Source organism: Eumetopias jubatus, unplaced genomic scaffold, assembly GCF_037043125.1.
Source record: "Eumetopias jubatus isolate StellerSeaLion01/CBP00866 unplaced genomic scaffold, mEumJub1_p1.0 scaffold_16, whole genome shotgun sequence".
NCBI lineage: Eukaryota > Metazoa > Chordata > Mammalia > Carnivora > Otariidae > Eumetopias > Eumetopias jubatus.
In genome coordinates, this window is record NW_028274822.1 from 61805222 (window position 1) to 61817564 (window position 12343).

General features: G+C 42.5%; 1 protein-coding gene and 1 pseudogene across 1 annotated transcript in view; both read left to right on the forward strand.

Moving 5' to 3' along the window:
• Positions 1-6636: 6636 nt before the first annotated feature.
• On the forward strand, positions 6637-7408 carry LOC114198090 (large ribosomal subunit protein eL8 pseudogene; annotated as a pseudogene).
• A 1574-nt stretch (positions 7409-8982) lies between these two features.
• GNAL (G protein subunit alpha L) overlaps positions 8983-12343 on the forward strand; it is a 139872-nt gene continuing 136511 nt past the window's right edge. The window contains exon 1 of the mRNA XM_028089343.1: positions 8983-9373. Within this exon, the coding sequence (XP_027945144.1) occupies positions 8983-9373 (391 nt within the window). The remainder of the gene's footprint in view (positions 9374-12343) is intronic.

Genomic DNA, 12343 nt, shown 5'->3' on the forward strand with positions numbered 1-12343 from the left:
TGTCACTTGATTGTGACATATTATTTTTTATACATTGCTGGCTAATAATTTTAAAGCTTTTTTGCATCTACATTCATGAGCAATATTGGTCTAAAATGTCCTGGTTCTATATTTTATCAGTCAAGTCTTTATATTGAGGTTGTGCTGGCTTCAAACAAGTCACAGAGTTTTAAATTTTTTTTCTTTCTCTTTATTCTGAGTTTATTTAATACTGGTATTTTTATCTTCCCTTAATGTTTTATAGAATTCACCAGTAAAGTAATCAATACTTGGAGTTTTCTTTGTGGGGACACATTCAGTAACAATTTCCATTTATTTGCTATTTATTTGCTCCACTATTCAGATTTTTTGTTTTCTCTTGTATTAGTTTTGTTAAATTGTATTTTTCAAAGAATTTGTCCATTCCACCTAAATTGTCGAACGTGTTTGTCCATAATACTCTTATTTATCATTTTAACATACGTAGTTGCAGTAACAGTGTTCCCTCTTTTATACCTGGTATTGATCATTTGCATTTTCTCTACTTCTTGCTAGGAATTTATTAATTTTATTAAACTTTTCTAAGAACCATGGGTCATTCGGAAGTCAGTTGCTTAATTTCCAAATATGTGGGGATTTTCTAGATACTTTATTGTCCTGCTGACTTAATTCCATCATGGTCAGAAAGCATGCTCTATAAGACTTTCAGTGTTTTATAATTTGCTGATATGTTTTTTGGCCCAGTTCTGGCCTATATCGGTGAACATTTCCCTTGAACTTGGGAGGAGCATTTTGCAATTGTTGGCTATAGTGTTTATATTTGTTATATCTTCCTGATGTGTTGACCTTTTCATCACGATGAAGTAGTGCTCTTTGTTTCCAGTAAATCTCATCATGAATTCTATGTTGCCTGATATTAATGTAGCTATTCCAGGTTTCTTGTGATTAATATTTCCATATGTGCTGAATGAAACAGTGTCTCTCAAAAATTCATGTCCTCCCTGCCCAAAAAAAGACCCTAGAATGTGGCCTTATTTGGAAATAAAATCTTCACGGACTATAATCAAGGTAAGGATAGAGATGAGATCATATTAGATATGATAGGGTAGGCCCTAAAACCAAAGAGACTGTGTTTATAAGAGACAGAAAAGGACATACCAAGACACAGGAAGAAGGCAAGTGAACACAAGGGCAGAGATTGCTGTGAGGCCAACTCTGTCGATAGGCCCAGGGAGCCAGCAGAAGCTGGAGGAGGCCAGGAAGGATTTCCCCTACAGCTTGCAGAGGGAACGTGGCCCTGCCAAAACCTTCATTTGGACTGCTGACCTTCAGGACTGTGAAGGAATGAGTATCTGTTGTTTTGAACTTCTTAGCTCATGGTAATCTGTTACTGTGGCACGGGAAACCAGTACACCATCATATACCTTTTTCCTTCTTGTTACTATCAGCCTCTCTGTGTCTATATTTTAAGCATGTTCCTTATAAACAGCAGAAAGTTGGGTCTTTTTTATCCACTCTGACATTCTCTGTCTTTTAATTAAAAGGTTTAGTACACTTACGTTTAATTATTAAAATAGTCGGATTTAAGTTAACCATTTTGCTATTTGTTTTCTATTTGGTTCATTTGTTTGTTTCTCTCTGTTTCTTCTTTCTTCAGGCTTACTTGAATACGTTTTGGTATTTCAGTTTTTTCCGCAATTAGCTTTTTAGGTATCCAACTTTTCACTCTTTTTTAGTGGTTTCTCGAGGACTACATTTTGCAAAATGGTAACCACTAGTCACATGTGACCACGTACATTTATTTTTATAAATTATTGAAGTATCATTGACATACAATGTTACATTAATTTCAGGTGTACAACACAGTGATTCGGCAATTCTATACATTACTCAGTGCTCACCGTGGTAAGTAGAGTTACCATCTGTCACCATACAATGTTATTACAGTATTATACTATATTCCCCATGTTGTACCTTTCATCCCCAGGACTTATTCATTTTATAACCGGAAGTTTGTACCTCTTAATCCCCTTTACCTAGTTTGCCCATCTCCTCACCCACCTCCCCTCTGCCAACCACCAGTTTTCTGTATTTAAGAGTTTGGGTTTTTTTAAGTAATTAAAATTAAAATTTACTTCTCCAGTGACAACACCCACATACCAAGCGTGCAGTAAGTACATGTTAGTAGTGGCTACTTCAAAAGATTTTATTTATTTGAGAGAAAGCATGAGAGGGCGGGAGGGTCAGAGGGAGAAGCAGACCCCCCCGCTGAGCAGGGGGCCCGATGTGGGACTCGATCCCGGGGACTCCAGGATCATGACCTGAGGCAAAGGCAGACGCTTAACAAATGAGCCACCCAGGCGCCCCTTAACTCTTTGAATATGTTTGTGATCATTACTTTAAAGTCCTTGTCTGCTTGGGGCGCCTGGGTGGCTCAGGTGGTTAAGCATCTGCCTTTGGCTCAGGTCATTGATCCCAGGGTCCTGGGATCGAGTCCCACATCGGGCTCCCTGCTCAGCAGGGGGCCTGCTTCTCCCTCTGCCAGCCGCTCTGCCTACTTGTACTTTCTCTCTCTCTATCTTTCTGTCAAAGAAACAAATAAAATCTTTAAAAAATAAATAAATAAAATCTTTGTCTGCTAATCGTTACATCTGGTTCATCTAGGCATCAATTTATTGCTTTTTTTCTTAACTCTGAGTCACATTTTTCTGCCTGTGTATTTGTCTAATGCTTTTTATTGGACACTGGGAATCATAAATGATATCTTGTAGAGACTTTATTTTCTGTTATATCTCTCTAATGAGTGATTTTTGTTTTGTTTTGTTTTGTTCTATAAACCAGTTGACACGGCTGGATTCAAAATCTGTCTGTCCTGAAGAAAGAAGACTATGAAATCTTTGCTCTGTCCCTTCACATTTTTTAGGTGTTTTTGTTAGGCCCCCAGGGTCTCCTCCTGTACTGTTGTTAGTCAGCCAAAGATTTGAGTGGATTTTATATACAGATTTGTGGGACTCACATTTCTAACTTTTCCTCCTTTCTAGAATTTCTCTACTAATTTTCTGGCTGTTTCCCCACCTCCAGGTTCTATTCTCTAATATATCAAGCCAATAAGTAGGCCCAGCTTCATGGGCATGTTATCTGCAAAGTCATACAGCATTTCATGCCTGATTTAATACTCTGTTATCGTTGTCTTGAAATTCTTAAATTTTCAACAAGGGGCATTGGATTTTTATTTTGCACTGAGCCCCACAAATCATGTAGCCAGTCTTGCCAGTAATATTGTGGCTTTCTGCTACCCACAAATGGTGAATTAGGAAGTGTCCTCAAGCAAAAACCCTTAAAATCACAGATCTTACCCATTGTACTTATCTTTCAAGGGTAGACTTGCTCTGGTTACTCTCTAGTACATTAAAATAGGAGATATAAATATCATATTTTTTAATTGATTAGTCCAACTGAGCTACTCTGCCAATCTATTACAACCATGGTTTTGAACTAGGGGCAGTTTTGCCTAAGGGCATATTTGGCATACCTGGAGACATTTCGTTGTTGTCACTACTGAGGAAGAGTCCTACTGGCATCTACTGGGTTGAAGCCAAGGATGCTGCTAAACATCCTACAATACACAGGACGGTTCCCCACCACAACAAATTATCTAGCCACAGAAGTCAATAGTGCCAAGGTTGAGAAATCCTGCATTATAGGAAATTAGCCCTCTTTCATTTTTAATGGATACGTTATTATTGCATTCTTGAGAATGTATCATTGTTTAATCAATCCTCTATAACTACACATCATAGTATTCAAATATAGTTCCAACTGGGGAGAAAGAAGCCAAATTGGTCTTAACTCATTTCTACAATCTTACTCAAGTTTCCAATTAAACTGTGAAAATTTGCAAAAATGTGCAATAATAAAATGCCACTTTCAACAACTGAACATGATTTCCATACAAAGACCTTAGACATAAACCTTTCACTATATCTAATTCTGATTGCTCTTAGAAAGTTCAAAGGAAAATGAATTTAGACTGAAATAATCCTATTGGCATCAGTTAAGATTAAATATAAAATTATACCTTACATGCTATAATTTTACATTTATTTTAAAGTCACCTCATGATTTCTATTTTCAGATTCATAATCATTCTTTGGCATTAGAAATTGCTTACTTGTATGACCTAATTATTCATGAATTAAAAATCAACCTTGAATTAAAGAGAAAACATTAAATTTAACTAAAGTGATATATAAATATTAAATATTTTATTCTAATTTATCCTATGCAGAGAACATATAATCCAATTTTGTGTAATTGGTATGTAATAAAAAGTGTTGAAAGAAATTGAAATGTGGCCAAGATGAGCCCCCAGCAGTTCTTTCCTAGGATTCTTTTTTTTTTAAGATTTTATTTGACAGAGAGACAAGTGAGAGCAGGAACACAAGCTGGGGGAGTGGGAGAGGGAGAAGCAGGCTTCCCGCTGAGCAAGGAGCTAGGTGTGGGGCTCAATGCCAGGACCCTGGGATCATGACCTGAGCCGAAGGCAGACGCTTAACGACTGAGCCACCCAGGCGCCTCTTCCTAGGATTCTTTTAACAGGATTTTCAGAAATTATTTTCAGTTTATGATATTGGGTACCAATAGAAAATATTGTTTTCTATCTCTTAAGTAAATCCTTAAAGGTGAGTGAATTCCCATCTAGATACAAATTATGTACTTTAAAAATCTATACCAGGGGCACCTGGGTGGCTCAGTCAGTTAAGTGTCCAACTCTTGGTTTAGGCTCAAGTCATGATCTCAGGGCGCCTGGGTGGCTCAGATGGTTGAGAGTCTGCCTTCCGCTTGGGTCATGATCCCAGGGTCCCGGGATCGAGTCCCGCATCGGGCTCTGCTCCTTGGGAGTCTGCCTCTCTCTCTATCTGTCTCTCATGAATAAATAAATAAAATCTTAAAAAAAAAAAGTCATGGTCTCAGGGTTGTAAGATCAAGCCCAGCGTCAGGCTCCGCACTCAACATGGAGTCAGCTTGAGAGATTCTCCTCCTCTCTCACTCCCCCTCTGCCACTCCCTCCACTCGTGCTCACTTGTGCTCTCTCTCTCTAAAATAAATAAAAATAAAATCTATACTATATTTGCTTCTGTTTTCACCTGGTTTTAATATATAAAATGTTATCAGTCTGAAAAACAAACTGAGGGTTCTAGAGGGGAGGGGGTGGGGGGATGGGTTAGCCTGGTGATGGGTATTAAAGAGGGCACGTTCTGCGTGGAGCACCGGGTGTTATGCACAAACAATGAATCATGGAACACTACATCCAAAACTAATGATGCAATGTGTGGTGATTAACATAACAATAAAAAATTATTAAAAAATATATATATATAAAATGTTATCCATCTCGTGATACTAGTTGATAAAGTTTAATAAGTTATAACAGGAAAGGAATTGGTATATATTCTTCTCAGTTCAAATATCCCTTCCTCTGAAAGGCGTTCCCTGTATCACATACAAACTTCTTCCCCTACCATTGTTTTTACTGAAGTATAATTAACATACAGTGTCATATTAGTTTCAGATATAAAATATAATGGTCTAACAATTCTATTCAGTACTCATTGCTCATCATGATAAGTGTACTCTTTAATTTCCATCACCTATTTCACCCATTTCCCCCCAGCCACCTCTCCTCTGGCAACCACCAGTTTGTTCTCCGTATTTAAGAGTCTGGGTTTTGCTTGTCTCTCTTCTTTGTTCATTTGTTCTGTTTCTTAAACTCCACATTTGAGTGAAATCGTATGGTATTTGTCTTCCTCTGATTTATTTCACTTGGCATAATACCCTCTAGGTCCATCCTTGTTGCACATGGCAAGATCTCATTCTTTTATATGGCTAATATTTCAGTGTGTGTATATGTGTATATATAATACTATATATAATATATATGTAATATATATTAGTAATATAATTTTATAACTGTATTATATATATTATATATATAATATATATTACAGCTTCTTTATCCATTCTTCTATGGATGGACACTTGGTTGCTTCCATGTCTTGGCTATTGTAAAAAATACTGCTATAAACATAGGGGTGCATGTATCCCTTTGAATCGGTGTTTTCTTTTTCTTTGCCTCCCTTCCCAATTTAAATTGGGCCTTCCCGTATTATTTCTTGGAGAACCCTCTTCCTTCCCTTCACAACATTTGCATAATTTGAAATATATCATAAATTTATTAACTTGTATGTATATGATTGAACATATTTCTACCTCATTAGTGTTTAAACACCACAAGGACCCATGTATTTTGCTTCACCTGATACCAACCAGAATGCCTAGCATATTGTTGGTGCTTGATAAATACTAAATAAGTGAATGGATACATGGAGGATGGGCGGGTGAATGAACAGTGAAAATCACACTGATACTTCATAGTTTTTTCTGTTTTCTCAAGTTAGATTTTCTATAGTCCTCCTTTCTTCTACTCTTCAAAAACCTAAAAGGTAGCTAATTTTGGCAAATTTGGGGGATAATCCGAACATTACATAGTGTATACTTTTGTTATTAACAGGGCCCTAAAATAAATGTGAATCTAGCTCTCCAATTTCCTTCTTTAAAAATGTAATCAAAATGCAGCCTCCCCTCCAGCCATCCAAGATGCCAAAAGGAAAGAAGGTGAAGGGGCAGAAGGGGGCCCCGGCTCCTGCTGTTGTGAAGAAACAGGGGACCAAGAAGCTGGTCAATCCACTATTTGAGAAAAGACCCAAGAATTTTGGCATTGGACAGGAGACCCAGTCCAAAAGGGACCTCCCCTGCTTTGTCAAATCGCCCCGCTACATCTGCCGCAGCGGCAAAGGGCTACTCTCTATGAACGTCTCAAAGTGCCTCTTGCGATTAGCCAGCTCACCCAGGCCTTAGACCACCAAACGGCAACTGCTAATGCTCACCCACAGATACAGACCAGAGACGAAGCAGAGACTGTTGGCCTGGGCTGAGAAGAAAGCTGCTGGCAAAGGGGATGTCCCCACTAAGAGGCTGCCTGTCCCTCAAGCAGGGGTTAATATGTCACCACCTGGGCAGAAAACAGGAAGGCTCAGCTCATAGTGATGGCACATGATGTGGATCCCATTGAGCTGGCTGTCTTTCTGCCTGCCCTGTGTCCTAAGATGGGGGTTCCCTACTCATTGTCAAGGGGAAGGCCAGGCTGGGGTGTCTGGTCCACAGGAAGACCTGCACCACTGTGGCCTTCGCACAGGAAGACAAAGGAGCTCTGGCTAAGCTGGTGGAAGCCATCAGAACCAATTACAATGACAGATAGGATGAGATCCACCATCACTGGGGAGGCAACGTCCTGGGTCCAAAGTCAGCAGCTAGCACTGCCAAGCTGGAAAAGGCAAAGGCTAAAGAACTGGCCATAAAACTGGAATGAGCGGACATTGTTGAATTTTTTGTACATAAAAGTAATAAAAAGTTCTTTTTCAAAACAAATAATATATTTAATCAAATGTAATATTTACACCAAGTGCCAATTGGTACAGTGTAACCTTGTTAGCAGGGCGTTGCATTAAACAGACCAATCTGCCACTATTAATGGGATTTACATTAGATATCAGTTATAATATTTCATGTCATTTAGTAGAAATTAAGGAACACGTGTTACAGCAGAGTTCTTAAAAACTATCGAAATTTTCAACAGTTGTTCTATAAGATGATGGATATTAAGTGGGAAATAATAGAGACAGTGGATACAACTCCGGTGGGGTTGTATCCCTAGGAGGCGTGGAGAAAGGGCACCCGGTCTGAATACGCCTCTGCTCCTCTCTGACCTTATACTGTGGATTAAAAAATAGGATACAGGGTGCCTGGGTAGCTCAGTTGGTTAAGCGACTGCCTTCGGCTTGGGTCATGATCCTGGAGTCCTAGGATCGAGTCCCACATCGGGCTTCCTGCTCGGCGGGGCGTCAGCCTCTCCCTCTGACCCTCCTCCCTCTTGTGCTTTCTATCTCTCATTCTCTCTTTCTAATAAATAAATAAAATCTTTAAAAAAAATAAAAAATAGGATACAGAGTGCAATTTCATATATTCGTTTTAACAGATAAAAATAGTATATGACAATTACATGTTCTCCTTTTCAATGTTTTAAATAGTGTGGTTGTTAAAAATGATGTCATGGACCTCCTGATTTGGAGATTTTTGTCAAGATCAAAGGCATAATAGAAATAAGGTAAGGATCAAAAGCGTGCAGATGTGTCTGGTTGTGCGTAAGATGTAAGTGAAAAAGGAGAGGCAAGGTGCGGTGATCTCTGCAGGTAATACATCCGGCAATTCAAGATCTGAAAGCTGGTATCTCTATCCCTTTGTCAGGCTTCCCGCTCTTATTTACCACTGTCCCAGATCGAAGCCACGGTGGTTTTTTAAGTGCTGCAATGGCAGCTCTGGGTGGTGACGGCACCACCACCGCCACTGCGGCACTGTCCCCAGCTGCACGCCGGGCTTGGGCAACCGTATTTACTGTATGGAAGACTCGAACGCGAGGCGGTGCCTACGGTCTTGGGGGCCGGGCCAGGCGGCTATATTTACCGTAACCAGAGTGGAGACGGCGGTGGTATTTACGATGGAATCACCACGGCTTCAGTATTTACGGTAACGAGTGCCGGCCCTGGCGGCGGTATTTACGGTAACGGGGGGCCGGTCCCGGCGGCGGTTTTTACGGTAACGGGGGCTGGGCTCGCGGAGGCCCGTCGGTGCGGCCCGCTCGCCGCGTTATCAGGTGATCTCCAGCCCAGGCGGCCGCCACCCCCTGCACCCAGCGGAAAATGCAAAATGGCCCTCCGGGACAGTGAGGGGCCGTGGCCCCCGGCCCGGGCCCGCCGCACCCCCAGCCCGCAGCCTGTGGGCAGTAGCGCCGCGCCGGGTCCGGGTGCAGTCCCCTCCCGCCCCTCCGCCGGGGCCCCGGCCTGAGCCCCGCGCCCCCCCCCCCCCCCCCCGCATCCCCGCGTCCACATGGGTCTGTGCTACAGTCTGCGGCCGCTGCTCTTCGGGGATCCGGAGGACGTCTCCCGCGCCGCCTCGGAAGACCCTGCGGAGGACGCGTGGCCCGGCCCGGCCCCGGGCCCGACCCCGGGCCCGACCCCCGCCCGAGCCCCGGCGGCGGTGGGGGGAGACGCGGCCCCGACCCCTCTCCCTCGGGGCGCCGGCGGGAGCCCGGCGTGCACGCGGCCCAAAGCCGCCCCGAAGAAGGAGCGGCGGCGGGGTCCGGAGCAGCTGCGAGCGGAGGAGCGCGAGGCGGAGCGCGAGGCCGAGCGCGAGGCGAGGAAGGTCAGCAGGAGCATCGACCGCATGCTCCGCGAGCAGAAGCGCGACCTGCAGCAGACGCACCGGCTCTTGCTGCTGGGTAGGTGCCGTCGGCGCGCGCCCCGCCCCGGGCGCAGGGCCCCTCTGGTTCCACACCGGGTGGGCTACGGTCGCAGAAGTGTGCGGGGAGGTGGGGCAGGCTAAAATCGTCGCTACGTTGATTTGTACACGGACAATATTTACTTTCGTGATTTGGCCGAGAACACATTACCGGGTGATTTTGCTACTTTCCACACCTTGTGATTTTGGCCAATTGCCCATTTATTACTAATTAATGAGCTTCTCTGGTAATTTCCCCCCCCCTCGATTACTTCCCCAGTCTGCAGTCCACAGGGATGGCTAACGCGAGCATCTCATTTCCTGCAACGGTGTAGTCATTCTGCACTTTGTTTTAGGAACACAAATGGCAGGAGACTGTAAGATCTTTTAGCGTGACCGCAAAGCTTTCCTTCGAATCACAGAATTAGGGCAGAGTTGTCGGTAGGTGTGGCTTGTTCCCTTTGGAGAAGTGACTTCAACAGCTGAGGATGTAGCACTTCTATTTCATTGAGTAATTTCAACCCCAGTGCTCCCAGAACGTTTGCTTCTCTTTCAGAACCAGAAGCAGAATAGCGTGGCAGGCTCCCCAGGAGCTGCGCATGGTGCTAATGGCCTGCAAGAAAGTGGGCACCAAGTCACCAGCGTTTCAAAGGGAACAAACTACTACATGGTTTGCTAGGATTTTTCTCAGAGCTTTAGCTGTAGCAAGCATTAGCAGCGCTTCTCCAAGTTAGCACCCAGAAAGCATTTTCTGTGCACTCTACTGTAGAATTCTAAAAAATCATGAATTCCTGATGCTGCTTGTTGCCTTTTAAATTTTAAGGCAAACAACAAAAACAACAAACATTTAATATGTGGGCTTTGACCCAAATTTTGTGAGATATTAAGAAAAATAACTGTTTACCTCTGTGCTCTGCTATGCATAGGAAAGGAACCCATTCCATGACTTGAGTAAGATACCTGGTTATAAATGAAGGTGGCTTTTATTTAACATTTAGATAACCAAATAAGTCTTCAGTTTGAAAGAGCTCACTTACTGCAAGAATGAATAATTAAAACAACACAACTAGCTGCTGAATTCTAAGATAAAGGGAAATTTGGGGGGAGAAACAAAGAAGAAAAAAAATAAGCAAGCAGTTTACCTGAAAAGAAAAGAGGACGAGATCAGAAACAGTTTTCGTCTACAGTACTAATTTCTACACCATGACAGAGCAATGTTTCTAGAGGTCTGAAAATACAGAATTGTAATCTTAGAATTTCATACCTCATTAAACCATTACTTGTGTCTAAGATCTTCAGAAATGCAAGTGCTCAAAGTATGCTCCTACCCACTTATTTTTCTGGAAAGAAACTAATTTGAAATTACTCAAGCCAGAAATTTTAAGTGCCTCAGATTAAAATAACTCAAAAAGGAGAGGATTGTGGCCTCAAGAAATAAAAGAAGAATAAAATAAATAAGGTCTAGAGTTGTAGCGATGTAACGTTTTAATGTGATTGTGCAGTTGAACAGAATTTTTTTAAAATCAAAGGATGCCTGAAGCAGAACCTGCTTGATATATGTAAAAATTAATAAGCTTATGATTCTTTGAAAAGGAACTGAGAGATAATATCTAAAGAAGGGAATGGTGCCCTCCAAGAGCCAACTTCTGGTACATATGTTGAACGACTACCCTTTTTAAAGACATTATCTTATAGCCTAATATAGCTTGTATATTAACGTCATATTGGACATGACATTGACTCAGATCTTTGGGAGTAAAGTATATTGCATCTTTCACCTGATGATGTCAACATGAAAGTACATGCTGTTGTGTCAGGGTAACATTGTTTATCGGATTTTGTATAGATTTGAATTAAACTGAGAACGGTTCTTGGTTTTGTTAGGATTGAAAGTGGATTTAGCTGGAAATCTTTGAATCAAAACCACGATTTACTGACCATTCATGTCCTCAAATGTTTGCTTCTGCTGCCATTATATTGAATAGGCATTTATCTTGCTCACTGACCCCATTCACTTACTTATTCTAGAATGTGCATTGGAGAACTCATACGCTCAGGAAGGATGCATGCACTTTAGGGCCCTTCCATACTCCATGCCCACTAGTCCAAGGTTGTCCCATCTTCCATGATGATATCTCCTCCAGGAGACATGCCCAGGCCTCCCATGGGAATAAATGTGTAACTCCCTCGTGTCCATATTGAATTCTATTTGCACCTCTTGTTTGGCACTTTGTTACAGCCCACACGCTTCATGGGTGCTTTGATGCATGCCAACACCCCCATGGGTCCATCCCGATGACCTGAGTTTTGTTTCCTGCACAGGACTTAGTACCCCACATGGTGCTAGGAACACAAGAGTCTGGGAGCCACTGTGGCCATGACGGCCTGACAGCAAGACTGATGTGGTTCTGTTTTAACTTTTAGATGGAGCATTCTTTCAGTCATGGGGTGGCTGGGTTTTAAGGGGGAACAGAGGTGGGGTGCAGATAAGATGGAAGTTCCAGTTAAAAGGCCGCAGATTCAGAACTAGAATCTGGAGTCAGAACTAGAACTGTGTAGTAGGAATGGGGAGGGAATGGTCTCAGAGAAGTGGTCAGATGACAAGTGTGTAGGGTAGGCCACAGGAAAGAATTCTCAGAGAACTCTCTTCTCCAGAGCCTGAGCTGTATATTAGTGGGCTTGAACTGCCATCACAAGGTGCCACAGACCGAGCAGGGGGAAGAACAGCCATTTTTTTCTCATGGTTCTGGAGGCTGGCAGTTCAAGTTTGAGGTCCAGCAGAATTGGTTTCCCTTAGACCTCCTTTCCTGGCCCGCAGATGACCGCCTTCTTGCCGTGTCCTCACACGGCCTTTCCTCTGTACGCCTGTGCACAAGGGAGGAGGGAAAAATCAGATTAGGAACCCAGCCTTATGACCTCATTTAACCTTAACAGCCCCCTTAAAGGCCCTGTCTCCAAATACAGTCACTTT